At 43.4% G+C, this 14,676-nt stretch overlaps 1 protein-coding gene across 2 annotated transcripts in view; it reads right to left on the reverse strand.

Annotated features, from left to right (window-relative positions):
- traf3 (TNF receptor-associated factor 3) overlaps positions 1 to 14,676 on the reverse strand; it is a 116,726-nt gene that overhangs the window by 36,652 nt on the left and 65,398 nt on the right. For both annotated transcript variants that reach the window (XM_070879338.1, XM_070879337.1), the window contains exons 2-5: positions 2,351 to 2,632; positions 1,410 to 1,464; positions 1,205 to 1,309; positions 625 to 789 (exon numbers count right to left, since the gene is read on the reverse strand). In XM_070879338.1, the coding sequence (XP_070735439.1) occupies positions 625 to 789; positions 1,205 to 1,309; positions 1,410 to 1,464; positions 2,351 to 2,613 (588 nt within the window). In that variant the 5' untranslated portion in view covers positions 2,614 to 2,632. The remainder of the gene's footprint in view (positions 1 to 624; positions 790 to 1,204; positions 1,310 to 1,409; positions 1,465 to 2,350; positions 2,633 to 14,676) is intronic.

Genomic DNA, 14,676 nt, shown 5'->3' on the forward strand with positions numbered 1-14,676 from the left:
GATGGTGGTGATTCGCCTTCTTGAACTGCTGCAGTCCGTGTAGTGAAGGTACTCCCATAGTGCTGTATGGGAGTGAGTTCCAAGATTTTGACTCAGCATCGATGAATGAACGGCGATATATTTCCAAGTAAGGATGGTGTGTCACTTGGACGTGATGGTGCTCCCATGCCCCTGCTGGGTCCTTCTAGGTGGTAGAGATTGCGGGTTTGTGAGGTGCTGCCGAAGAAGCCTTGGCTAGTTGCTGCAGTACATTTTGTAGATGGTACACAGTGCAGCATGGTGTGCCAGTGATGGAGGGAGTGAATGTTTAAGATGGTGGATGGGGTGCCAATCAAGCGCGCTACTTTGTCCTGGATGGTGTTGAGTTTCTTGAGTGTTGATGGAGCTGCACTCATCCAGGCAAGTGGAGAGTATTCCATCACACTCCTGACTTGAGCCTTGTAGACAGTGGAAAGGCTTTGGGAAGTCAGGAGGTGAGACACTTGCTGCAGAATACCCAACCTCTGACCTGCTGTTGTTGCCACAGTATATATGTGGCTGGTCCAGTTAAGTTTTTGACAATGAACACTGCTAATGATATACAATAAAGAATCAGAAGAGCATGAATTTATTGCAGTATCTTACCTTTAATTCTGCAATAGTGATTTCTTTCCTGCAGTATTTACAGGTTTGCTCCCGATATTTACAACTTGAATTTAAATGGTCAGCTAAATCTTTCCTTTGCACCATTTCCGTACATCCCCTGCGTGCACACCGGACTTCCTGATAAGGACATTCAAGTAAGTGACCCTTTGTGAGGAAAGAAAACAACTAAATAAATACTGACAGAGAGATTATTCCATCCAGGCAATGTTCACATGTAGCATAATTTGGATCAATAAGCATAAGACCTCACATCGTCATCCAATCGGCAAGTCATGTGAATATTTTCTTAATTTTTTATATACAATTCTCAGAATAATATCTCTAACAACCCAGTTGTGTCATAAAGTCCAAATATTGAGACTTTTGTATATATTCAAATGATAATCTTATACAAGTGATCGCAACAATTTATGACGCAACAGATCCTTCAGAATTTTTCAACTTCGTAAATTAAAGCTTAATCAGACTGAAGTCCATTGTTTTTCTAAATATGCATCAAAATAGCTTGCAGTAATTGGTGACCATGTTCAAGTTAATGATGTTGGATCATATCATTTACCTCAAGTTTTCCTAGAGGTAGCTGTTTCTTGCAACCATTTCTCTCATTCCTGCAGTAGATTTGAAGTGAGAGGACCTCTTTTTTACAGCAGATGTCCTTAAAAACCTTTGAAAATATAACAAATGACATGTCATGTTATATTACTAATCCATATTAGGTATTAAAACGGAACTTAAAAACACTGAATATGTACTCGATTGCCTACCGTATTCTCAAGTAAAGGCACATGATCATCAAGTGGGCAAACTGGTTTTGGACTCCTAGAGACATAACCACAATAATTTAAATCCTAATGATTAAGTAATAATGTTTTCGTTACACAACTCATATTTAAAAAGAAACGTTTCCCTTTTAGTTCTCTTTGTCTGGGCGCTTTTCAAGTTATATTCATTCATGTCTGGTTTCTAAATTGCATCTAAAATACATTGTGGGGGATTGCTTGGGAATAATTCCACATCTTCATTCCTAATGTCATCAACTCTATGTTCCAGCGTTCATCCATCCCTACAGACTCAGAGCCGCTCATTTTCTATCGCTATTTGTTACTATATACTTCACATTAGGTTACCATTCACATAAGCATGACTCCTGTAATAATCTCCAAGAAATATTACTTTGTATTAAATTACATCAGTATAAGACTTTCCGATCTGCATTTATTGAGAAAAGTCACTAGAAAAACTAGATATATTATTTTCAACAACAGAAGATATGCTTTTGTTCAAAATGGCTTATTTTCCCAACAGCCTTTGGGTCTTGTGATTTTCCAGCTGTTAGCACAATACACCGTGTACTGACCCAAAGGTAAACCAAGTTATATGATGGCTAAGTGAAATTAGATTGTTACTATTAGTTCTAAAGCACAAGTCAATTATCAGTAATTCAATACTTGAAGACAGGCTGCACTATCGGCGACAAATACTCCCTTATTCAGCTCAAGTATTTTGTTGTCACCATATCACACAATAGTTTGTAAAATATTTGTAAATTATCTATTCAGATAGAACAAGCTCAATAATGACTTTTTAAAATCAAGATAGTCACTGCATCATCAGCAAACAAATCACCATCACAATACATGAAAAAGGATCAGTTCTGTTTAGCCAAAATTATACATCAGAATTTCTAATTAATAAATGATCTTACCTAAGAATGTTCCTTATACAGCTTCCACAGAATCTGTGGCCACATTCGGTCTGTTTAGGATTGCAGAGTGCAAGATGACAATGTTCACATTTGTACTTGTTTTCCAGCTTCAGCACAAATCTCTCCTTGAAGCCCCCATCCTCTGGCTCAATGCTTAGAGAGGACAGCCTGCTATCTGGAAGGTGGGCCACATTTGCTTGCTGAACCAGGGACTCCAGAGAAAGTGGTGGTGCCGACGACTCTATGTTTCTTGCTGTTGCCATGGCCGATGGCCGTCCAAATCTGTAAAGAAGAAGCTTTAGTATGGAATAGAAACATAGAAAATAGGTGCAGGAGTAGGCCATTCGGCCCTTCGAACCTGCACCGCCATTCAATGAGTTCATGGCTGAACATGCAACTTCAGTACCCCATTCCTGTTTTCTCGCCATACCCCTTGATCCCCCTAGTAGTAAGGACTACATCTAACTTCTAAGTAATAATAGGCCAGCTCTCTAAGTGTATTGCATAAACTAACTCTGCACATTAACTAGTTCCTTACACCTTTTGGGTAGCCCTTAGCTTAAGTTGTCAACATGAAAGCAAAAGGATTGAGTTTGAGTTAAGACTGTCTATCATTCAGATTCATTTGAGACAGCTGAGCGAAGCTTCTCTGTTCCGCAGGAGCAGAGCAAGAAAGAATAATTAATTTTTTTCTCCGGCTCACTCTTTTTGATTTGGGATTCCTTTTTAGTCGATTACAGAGTAGCAGTGATGCTGGTTATGAAGAATCAGCCAGCCCACAATGGAGGTAGCGTAGCAATGAGCAAAATGAAAGGAGTAAAAAAAATCATCAAATTCTCAGGTTCAATGTGGTAGTAGAAAACTATAATTGCCCTCATTGCCCCTGGGTTAGGAAGGGCAAAATTAACCAGGGTTCCCTACCTTGCTCGCGACACAGTAGCGCCTGCTGGAAAATAGACAAACGTGGACATCGAATTAGGATCAGATTTGGCTAACATTAAGTAGGTTAATGCACGAGCAACAACTCTCTAGGGGAAGCACTGGATGACGACCAGCGTCTGCTAAATCACATCTCAGCATGAGTGCAGCCCAGAATAATGTGATTCAAAAAAGCTTATGTAATCTTACTCCAGGTGCTAATGGTGCAAGTGCACAGAATGCTAAAAATTTGGACCTAATTTGACAAAAATCATCATTGGATTCACAATTTTACTCCAACAGAGTGTCTACTGTGAGAATTGAAAATGCACTGTGTACAGACAGATTTCTTTTACCTGAACCATCAATTCTTGTAACCTCTTCTGAAGTAAATTGTTATTTCAGTGCCAAATTATGGGCTTTTTTGTGCTATGGCTCCACATCTACTGGGATTTGGATTGACTTTGGTCAAACTCAATTCGTATGAGATCTTTGCAGCCAGTAGAGAAAGGAAATTTTTATTCTATCGGTCTGGATTTGAACTCGGGTCCAATCCAATCCATTGCACCATGTTTGGTTGATTAAACTCTTCAAAATGCATTATTTCGTAGCTTGACCCATCAAAAGAAGCGTATGCAAAAATAAACATGTACCCAAGTCTCCTGTCTCAACAGCAGGAGGCGGGGGAAGAAAATCGTAAAATAAAATTTGTAGAACAAATGAATCCTAAAGTCTAGAGGTCCTGGATAATAAATGAAAGTGCAGATCCCACTTTAGAATAAGAAGTCAAGCCAATAAAAGGAAAATGGTGATAAATCAACTTTCTAGAGCTTTTCTATATATTATAGATACATTGCTGAAGGCAGGAAATTTGTCGCAGGTAAAACACTAAATACATCAACTCAGTCAGACCTGAGGCATGCAGTTTGGCATTCTGGCACTGCCGGGCTTCTGCCACTAGAAACACAGTCACTGAGCAATATAAGTAAAACTGTTCAGTGGAAGGTCATTATTGTAACAACAACAAAAGGCAAGAGTGAATAAAAGAGAGAAAGCAGCTGTTTAAGAAACTGAAAAATCAACTATGAAGACTTAGTTCAAATGACAGTCTTGACCAGCTCTCAAGTATCCGCTGGAGCTGGCTTTTCCTAGTTTTAGCCATATTACTGGGGAAGCAAAACTGAAGCCAGAAAAAAGTGCCCTTTTCACTCCCATTATTGCTATTGACAATATCCATGGAAATATTGATGTTGTGGGAAATGCTCTCTATCAAGAGGGAGGGGGGAGGGAGGGGGTTAGAACAAACGATTATTATTCTAAACAATTTAGACCTGCAGCAAAATGCAACAGAAGAGGCTTGAGACTATTGTACGCAACTCTAAAAGCTGTATCAGCAATTCAAAATAATTCAATTAATTTTTTTTTAAAAAAAAACATAAAACGAGAAAAAATATAGCATGAATGATCTTATATTTCATTGCATATTTGTGACAAGCACTGAGCTGCACTGCAAGCTAATTTCATATTAAAAAGGAAACATGCGCTTGTGCACGGAATATTGTAAGGGTTAGGGGAGCTGAGACAAAGATGGACAATTGTAGGTGTTCCCAAACTACAGATTCTCAGCCAAATTTAGAGAAAGGACACTGATCTACAGTCAAAATTACTGACAGAAAGTTGGGGCTAGGCTTCCCACTATGATTGGGCGATATTTCCAGTATTAGTGCTTTTTTTATTTTTCAGGATCGCTGGAATATCGCCCATTTTAAAAACCACTAGTTTCACCTTTTTAATTTGGGCGATAGCCTTAGTGATGTGAAATGGGCGATAGCAATGTATTCAGTCGTGCAAGGCTGGCATCCATAGCAACGGCCGTTCTGTGCATGTGCGTTTTTTTTCAGGCAAAGAACTTTTCCCGTGATTCGGGAGGGTCAGGGGTCATGTGAGCATGCTCAGAAGACAAAGGGAGAGAGAGAGAGAGAGAGAGAGAAGGAAGGCTTATGTGGAGTCGCATTTGAAGGATAACATAGAGATGGAGCATGAGGAATCGGGAGAGAATGTTGAAGAGGTTGCAGGGAAAAGGAGGACGAAAGCCTTCTCTGAAGAGGCAAGCGAGGCCTTAGTCCATGAGGTGGAGACTCGGTGGGGCCAATTAGCCCAGGGTGGGTGTGGGAAACCTTCCCCCCTCCCCCCCCCGGATATACCAGCGAATAGGGGTGGATATCGCCGCTATAGTGTCATCTGTGGCCCACGATAGACGAGAGGCAGACCAGTGCTGCAAGCGCTGGAACAATCTTGTTTCATCCACAAGAGTAAGTATTAAATTATTAAATTTATAATTGTAATGATGCCCGGACTCATTAATTAGAATGTAAATCTGCCGGATTGTAATTAGGCTGGGTAATCTTGGGTAGCTTCCCTGTTAAGATTTGGATTGGGGTCGGAACCTGTGCCCTTTTACACTAATGTTGCTGAGATGCCTTAAACTTAATCGACAGTATTAATTATTATTTAAACGCTTTGATCAAAAATTGGGGCCAAAGGAATGACTGGAAACACCGCAAACACTTGGCATTTCTGCCACTTCAGTTTAGAAGGAGAATTATTAAATTATATCGCTGCTTGTGTGCTGTGAGCAACTCTTTAACTTGGGCACCGTCTTCTTTTTGGTTAGGTCAGTGAATGGGGGCACGACTGAGTGTTGAGGGGGCCAGTCAGCTTTTCCCAGACTGTGTGAGTCTCTCCGGTTGCTGTCAGTCACACAGTGACCTAGCCTGGACTGGGGGAGAGCTGCCCTGGCACACTGTATGCCCTAGGACACTTTGGGACATTAGCTCCGGCCACACAGAGGTCTCCAAGCACAGCCCAGGGACACGGTGCCCCCTCCCCTCATGGTCCTGTCATTGCCGAGCTCACCAGCTCAACAGCAGTCCTGATTTCACCGCCCCCCCTCCTCCCCCGCCTCAGGGATCTCCAGCGATTCCAATAAACTGCTTCCCTCCCCTCAGGCGTTGAATAGCACGGCCTGTGGATGGGGCCTTTCCTGGATATTGTACGCAAGAGGGTTGGTGTCAAGCATTAAGTTCCTAAACATGATCTTATTAAATATTTTCTCTGAACGTAGATGTTATAACCATGCATCAATTGGATACAAACCGTATTAGCATATAACATTAACGCATGTGAGGTGACTAATTGTGGATTACAATATCTGTTGTGTTTCCGTAATAGTACCTAGGCAATTAGATTATGCCATGCTCTTGTCACGTTTGCAGATGAAGATATCTAAGAATCAGGCGGAGCGGGGGGCGGACCGCAGGGGGTCCTGCTGACCTTCACACTATGATCGATCTGGAGGAGCGTGCCTTAGTAGGCACACATAACCATTCTGCCACCTGTGGTGGTGCAGATCCCGTTGTTGCACCATGTGAGTAATGTGTAACCAGTGGTAAACCAGTGGTAATGTAAAGTAATTTAATGCCATTTGATTTTAACATATGAATGATGTAATGTTATGCATGCAGCTTCTGTACTCTCACATTAATCATATGTAACATCTCTCGTTCATATTTATTGCAGTAGTGTTGCTCGTCGTACATATGCCTGTGCTGCGCAAGCACTCTCATGTCTCCGTTTCTCTTCTATTCACCTCAATTATGTTTTCCAGCTCCCTAGGCCCAACGGGAGACCCCTGGAGCATCACCCCAACCGCTGCAGGTTGTGCTGACCATGGGGGAAGAACAAGAACAAGATACGACTGAGGAGGAGGATGATGAACCTGAAGGGTCATCTGTGGTACCTGCGGCCACGTCATCCTTAACAGATGAAGTAGCGGGGCCAAGCGGCTTGCTGCAGGGCACTCCGAGTCATCCAGTGCTCATGCCGACCCCGCGGAGGTTGGGTCGGCGAGGTAGGCAGTCGCTGCGACGGGCACATGTCAACGAGGACATGGTGTCACTGTCGAGGGTGAGTGTCGACATAGATCGAGAGCTCCTCCAGGCGATCGGTGGGTTGACCGGCAACATTGCCACACTGTCTGCCAGAATAACGGAGGGCATGGGGCAAGATGGTTGCGGCAATGTGGCGAACGACTGACTCTGTTGATGCTTTGCAGCATGCGATAGTTTCGGGTGCTGTACCACCATCCAGCACAACAGATGCAAGACAGGAGGAAGAACTTCCTTCTGACTTGGAAGATGTTTCTTCGCAAACGTCTTCTCCTCGATTGTGCCAATATCAAACCCCCCTTCCTCCCGCCCCCCACAGCAGCAGCCCTCGAGGTGCTCTGCTGCAAGACGTCTTGGTTCCGTTACTAGGGATTAAGTGGGAAAGTGGGGGTTATGACGAGGGGGGGGGGAGTAAAATTAGAGGGAAGCGTGGCTGCAGGTAGGGAGGGGCTGTATATTATTTTTAAAAATGTGTTGAATGGTGATTGTTGGGGATAGTGGGAGGGTGTTATTGTTATATTGTTCTTGAAAAGATTTTGTTGACTGTGGGGGGTTTGGGCGGGGGGAGGGGTGTTATAGTTCGTTAAAAAATATTTTACATCACTTGTTAAATTATTAAAATTTTTTATTGAACTTTACAATTGTTGTGAAGTGTCTTCTAATAACGCAAGGTAATACATCAATACAAGGGTTGCAAACAATGACCAGACCAGGATGAAATGTAACGCAACTGTAACTGTCACCAACGTAACTTCACACAAAACGTTCATTTATGAGCTGCTGACGCAACAGTTTTGCAGCTGCGTAACTATCACGGGGCTTTTCCTGTGGTGTGGGGGACGTGGGGCATGGCTTCATCACTAGGCTGATTGTCCTCCCCAAGGTCCTCGTCTTCCTCCTCGTCCTCCCCTCTCTCCCGAGGTGGACCGGCAGTCCCATCTGGCAATTGTTGTCCTCTCCTAATAGCTACTTTATGCAACATGCAGCACACCACAATGAACTCAGCGACCTGCTCAGGGTGGTATTGTAGGTTGCCTCCCGAGTGGTCTAGGCATCTGACTCCAATTGTCTTTTCGACGATATTGCGTATGGCTATATGGCTTTCGTTATAGTGCTTCTCGGCTTCTGTCTGGGGCTTACGCAGGGGGATCTTGAGCCAGCTGGCAAGGCCATATCCTTTATCCCCCTGCATCCAACCTTGACCTTGTGGCTGACTCTTAAACAGGTCAGAGACAGTGCTCTCACGCAAGATGTGCACATCATGGATGCTCCCTGGAAAATTTGCATCTATTGCCATATTATTTTTGCTTGTGGTCAACAACGAGCTGCACATTGAGAGAGTGGAATCCCTTTCAGTTCCGAAACACCTCTGCATCCTGTAAAGTTGCTCGCAGGGCAATGTGCGTACAGTCTATTGCTCCCTGCACCTTGGGGAAGTTTGCTATTCCTGAGAACCCCAAAGCCCTCTCACTCTGTGCCTCCCTGGTCAAAGGGAAGTTTATAAAATCCATCCTGCGTGCGTAAAGCGCTTCAGTTACCTATCGAATGCAACAATTATGATGTGCTGAGAGATACCACCAGCTGAGGCCTGAAAGGAGCCCAATGCGTAGAAGGAAAGTACCGCAGTAAACTTGACCTAAATGGGCAGTGTGGTTCTGATGGCGCTGGGAGGCTGCAGATCTCCCTAAATTAGCTGGCATATCTCACTGATGACCTCCTTTCGGAATCGCAGCCTTCTAACGCATGTCTTATCGGTCAGGTCCAGGTATGATTGCTTATCCCTGTAAATGTGTTGGGTGTAATGTCTCCTCCTCCTCAGCAGTCTGCCACCTCTCTGATTGGGCACATATTGCTCTTCAATGAACCTTCTCCTAGCTCTATTCTGCAGCATGCGAGTAGTCATCAATACTGGTTGAGAAATTAGAGGCCCCATCACTATAAATGCCTTAATCCGTCCTCTTAAATTGTCCTCAACAAATACAATATAAACTGCAAATTAACCACAATGTGTTTAGACGATTGGCAAGATTCAAAAACACCCTTAAAATCACTCACAAATTACTTCTCCTCCCAACCACTTCAAGCAGCCTTTTATTAAAGATCCTCCGAGTTACAAAATGGTGTTCATAGTGCTGAGTTAAGGTCAGGTGATTGCAGCTTTTCTTGAGCGTCTTTTTGGGCCAGTGATCATTTGGGCAAATTATGGGCGAAATGCCAAAATGAGCGCATGCCGATAATCTGGGCGATAATCAGGTGCTAGTTTCCATTATAAACAGTATTCTGGGCTTTGCACGAGGATGAAGTTTATTATTTTTTTAGATAGACCGGGCGATGCAGCTCATTCCTGTATGCCAAAAGTTGCGCCGGCGATAGTTTCCATTTTTCATCAAATTTGGGCGATAGCCTGAATCTCAACGCTTATATGGGTGATGATGTGCCCAAAGTCTAGCCCTTGGTCTCTTCAAAACGAAACACTGAAAATAAGTGCTCGGTAGCCAATAGACAACAAGGCAAATAAGATTCCAAGTACATTTTATTAAAGTTGCCTGGCAAATGTCAAAATGTTTATTTTCAAGTCTGTTTTAAAGTTTTTGAGTGTAGCGCTACAGATATAGTGATGGTGTTCGCTTATTGCTGGAGGAGAGCCAAGGCCATTTTTTTTAAAAACTCAGATTTCTGATTCAGACTGAATTTGAATTCAGGTCCCAGAGGTGAAAGGACAGTCCGCTAGCTCATTTCTTCACCCATCCAACTCAAGTGAACTGCTACAGAATACCCTCCAACACAAAGGCTTTCAAATGATATGTGATATAAGAACATAAGAATATAAGAAATAGGAACAGGAGTAGGCCATACAGCTCCTCAAGCCTGCTCCACCATTCAATATCACAGATGATCTGATCATGGATTCAGCTCCACTTCCCCGCCCGCTCCCCATAACCCCTTATTCCCTTATCGTTTAAGAAACTGTCTATTTCTGTCTTAACTTTATTCAATGTCCCAGCTTCCACAGCTCTCTGAGGCAGCGAATTCCACAGATTTACAACCCTCTGGGAGAAGAAATTTCTCCTCATCTCTGTTTTAAATGGGCGGCCCCTTATCCTAAGATCGTGCCCTCTAGTTCTAGTCTCCCCCATCAGTGGAAACATCCTCTCTGCATCCACCTGGTCAAGCCCCCTCATAATCTTATACGTTTTGTTAAGATCATTTCTTCTGAATTCCAATGAGTAGAGGCCCAACCTACTCAACCTTTCCTCATAAGTCAATCCCCTCACCCCCCGGAATCAACCTAGTGAACCTTCTCTGAACTGTCTCCAAAGCAAGTATATCCTTTTGTAAATATGGAAACCAACACTGCACGCAGTATTCCATGTGTGGCCTCACCAATACTTATATAGCTGTAGCAAGACTTCCCTGCTTTTATACTCCATCGCCTTTGCAATAAAGGCCAAGATACCATTGGCCTTCCTGATCACTGCTGTACCTGCATACTATCTGCTAAGTCTTGAATAAAGAGTCAGACTAGATATTGCAAGCTCAAAGTAAGGTGTGATCGTAGTCCTTTATTACAGATCTCAGAGTGCCTCTCCAGCCTGAGAGGCTCCTTTTCTACAGGTGCTCCCAAGGGATTGTGGGATCCCTTGGGACTCCAGGGGATAAGCCATCTGGTGGTTAGACATGGTATTTACAGGTTTAAATACATAACACTATCCTTTTGTGTTTCATGCACAAGTACCCCCAGGTCCCGCTGTACTGCGGCATTTTGCAATCTTTCTCCATTTAAATAATAACTTGCTCTTTGACTTTTTTCTGCCAAAGTGCATGACCTCACACTTTCCAACATTATACTCCATCTGACAAATTTTTGCTCACTCACTTAGCCTGTCGATGTCCTTTTGCAGATTTTTTATGTCCTTCTCACACATTGCTTTTCCTCCCATGTTTGTATCATCAGCAAACTTGGCTACGTTACACTCAGTCGCTTTTTCCAAGTCGTTTATATAGATTGTAAATAGTTGGGGTCCCAGCACCGATCCCTGCGGCACCCCACTAGTTACTGGTTGCCAACCAGAGAATAAACCATTTATCCCGACTCTGTTTTCTGTTTATTAACCAATCCTCTATCCATGATAATATATTACCCCCAACCCCGTGAATCTAAGCACCTATAAGGGATCTCATACCAGTGAACATAGCAGCCCACGGAACACTTTCTTTATTCGTAATATATTTTCAATAGAATAATTGAACAAGTTTATCATTTTCCAAAGAGCCCAAAACTTCAGTTTGTTGGTGTCTTCTGTTTGTACAGTACAGTACACATCTCTACCAGCCAGGTATTCCTTTTGCTCTCAGCTTCTTGGGTTTCTCTATTGAAAGAGAACTGCCTGCCCCAAGAACATCCACAGCCAAAACCTACTAAATACTCTGTCTCACTGGCATGATGCCTTCCGGATTTCACAAAGTTAAATACCTGGACTTGATAAGGAATGCAAGAGGAAAGTCCCATATCCCAAAATAAATCACACAACTGCAGAACAGATTTACCTTATATTCTAATAGCACATCCTCTAATCTTTTACACTATTTGTACACATCATATTCATATTTAACATAATTATGTATATCAAGGTTACAAAATGGAGAGCAGTAGCATACAATCAATATCGTGCAAGTTTCCTATTTCTCAATTCCTCAGTGCCTGGGAATTAATGAATTATATTTACATCTCTTGCTTTTCTTGGTTCGTTATTGATCTGGTTGGAATGATCAACTGTGGCTTGGCTGTACATGCCACACAAGTGGTACCAAGCAACTGATTCACTTTCTTTCACTTTCCGCTCAATCCTATGGGTTTTCATATTCATTAGTTTTGTACCCTTTTCCAGGGGACCAGAAGAGCTGAGGGCCAGGGGTAGCAGGGGCCAGCCAACACTGTGATATGTGTGCGCGCTAGGTCCGTGCAGCAGAGCAGGTCTCCAGTCGTCTTGGTTTACCCTTGCCACTGGATAAATGCCTAGCTCTGTCAAGCCCGTGTGGTGGCTGGTGTGCAACGGTCACCACACGTTAACAAAATTCCCGCACAGGCATCTTCCACCCCCTCAATTGGAGTTCAGGACTGGAACATCTGGTCCTTCATCGAAACACCTGTGAACCCGTGGAAGCAAGTCATCCTCGTTCGAGGGACTGCCTATGATGATGACCCTTTTCCATACATCATTTCTGCAAAGGGTACAGTCACGCAAAGGAGACGGGAAATTCAACTCTGCACACGGTGATCAGTAATCTTCTGCCTGGTTTAGATGCTTACTTTGAAAAACTGTGGTCATGGATTCAATTCTCATTATCTCTTATTCCCCATATCTCCCCAGCAATGAGTTTTGCTACTTCTCTATCCTCTGGTACAGAGTAAATAGAACAGGTCACATCCTATCCTGCAGCAAGGCACAAAGAAGTATGTCACAAAGAAAGGACTCATTTGTTTACTTTACTTGTCCCTTCACTGTCTTCTTTTGCTTTGCACAATCATCCCTTTTATCATTTAATCTCTCCTGCCTTCAACCCTATCACAGACCTTCCCTTCTGTTCTGTACTTCCCCGCCCCGCTTTCTCTGCCTCTGCACTTGCACAACATCTTTTTCATTGACCTGAAACGTTAACTCTGTTTCTCTCTCCACTGATGCTATCTAACCGGCTGAGTATTTCCAGTAGTTATTACAAAGACGTCTGCAATAATCATCGATGATTTTAACCTTCATATTGATTGGACAAAGCAAATTAGCCAGGGTAGCCTTGAGGAAGAGTTCATGGAGTGTATCCGGGATAGTTTCCTTCGACAGTGTGTTGCGGAACCAACCAGGGAGCAGGCTATCTTAGATCTGGGACTGTGTAATGAGACAAGATTAATAAATGATCTCCTAGTAAAGGATCCTCTAGGAATGAGTGACCACAACATGAATCATAGAAACATAGACATAGAAAATAGGTGCAGGAGTAGGCCGTTCGGCCCTTGGAGCCTGCACCACCATTCAATAAGATCCTGGCTGGTCATTCCCTCAGTACCCCTTTCCTCCTTTCTCTCCATACCCCTTGATCCCCTTAGCCGTAAGGGCCATATCTAACTCCCTCTTGAATATATCCAATGAACTGGCGTCAACAACTCACTGCGGCAGGGAATTTCACAGGTTAACAACTCTGAGTGAAGAAGTTTCTCCTCATCTCAGTCCTAAATGGCCTACCCCTTATCTTAAGACAGTGTTCCCTGGTTCTGGACTTCCCCAACATCGGGAACATTCGACCCGCATCTAACCTGTCCCGTCCTGTCAGAATCTTATATGTTTCTATGAGATCCCCTCTCATCCTTCTAAACTCCAACGTATAAAGGCCCAGTTGATCCAGTCTCTCCTCATATGTCAGTCCAGCCATCCCGGGAGTCAGTCTGGTGAACCTTCGCTGCACTCCTTCAATAGCAAGAATGTCCTTCTTCAGATTAGAAGACCAAAACTGAACACAATATTCCAGGTGAGGCCTCACCAAGGCCCTGTACAACTGCAGTAAGACCTCCCTGATCCTATACTCAAATCCCCTAGCTATGAAGGCCAACATACCATTTGCCTTCTTCACCGCCTGCTGTACCTGAATGCCAACTTTCAATGACTGTTGGACCATGACACCAAGGTCTCGTTGCACCTCCCCTTTTCCTAATCTGCCGCCATTCAGATAATATTCTGTCTTCGCGTTTTTGCCCCCAAAATGGATAACCTCACATTTATCCACATTATACTGCATCTGCCATGCATTTGCCCACTCACCTAACCTGTCCAAGTCATCCTGCAGCCTCTTAGCGTCCCCCTCACAGCTCACACTGCCACCCAGTTTAGTGTCATCTGCAAACTTGGAGATATTACACTCAATTCCTTCATCTAAATCATTGATGTATATTGTAAAGAGCTGGTGTAAGAGAAATTTGGCATTAGGGGTACCAGCGGGACAAGGGTTAAAGTGCTGGTTCCTGCACTGACCCATAAGGAGGTAAAAGGCCTCGCTTCAGCCTTGTACCAAGGCTCCAGGAGTTATCAATTCAATAATATTCCGACAGGATACGATGTGAGAACCTAAACAGACATTGATAAGACCTTGCGAAGAGGCTTGAGGCGGACTCACGGGCACCAAGGAGAATCAACAAATTCTGACCTAATGAAGTCATTCTAGTCACGGCCTAAGGTGGTCACAAGGGTCTTGGCCTGTCAATCCAAAGTAGCACTAATAAGGTAGTCCAATTAGAGAAGTAGCACTGATAAGGTAGTCCAATTAGAGATCTAGGGAGGTCTTACCAGGGAATGGAGGGGAAATGTATAAAAGTTGTATGATTGTGCTGTTCGGGGAGCATCTCCACTCACAGGTGGCTGTGATGAGAGGTGTTCCCAGACGTTCATAATAAAAGATCGTTATACCTTGCCA

Source organism: Pristiophorus japonicus, chromosome 4 (assembly GCF_044704955.1).
Source record: "Pristiophorus japonicus isolate sPriJap1 chromosome 4, sPriJap1.hap1, whole genome shotgun sequence".
Lineage (NCBI taxonomy): Eukaryota > Metazoa > Chordata > Chondrichthyes > Pristiophoridae > Pristiophorus > Pristiophorus japonicus.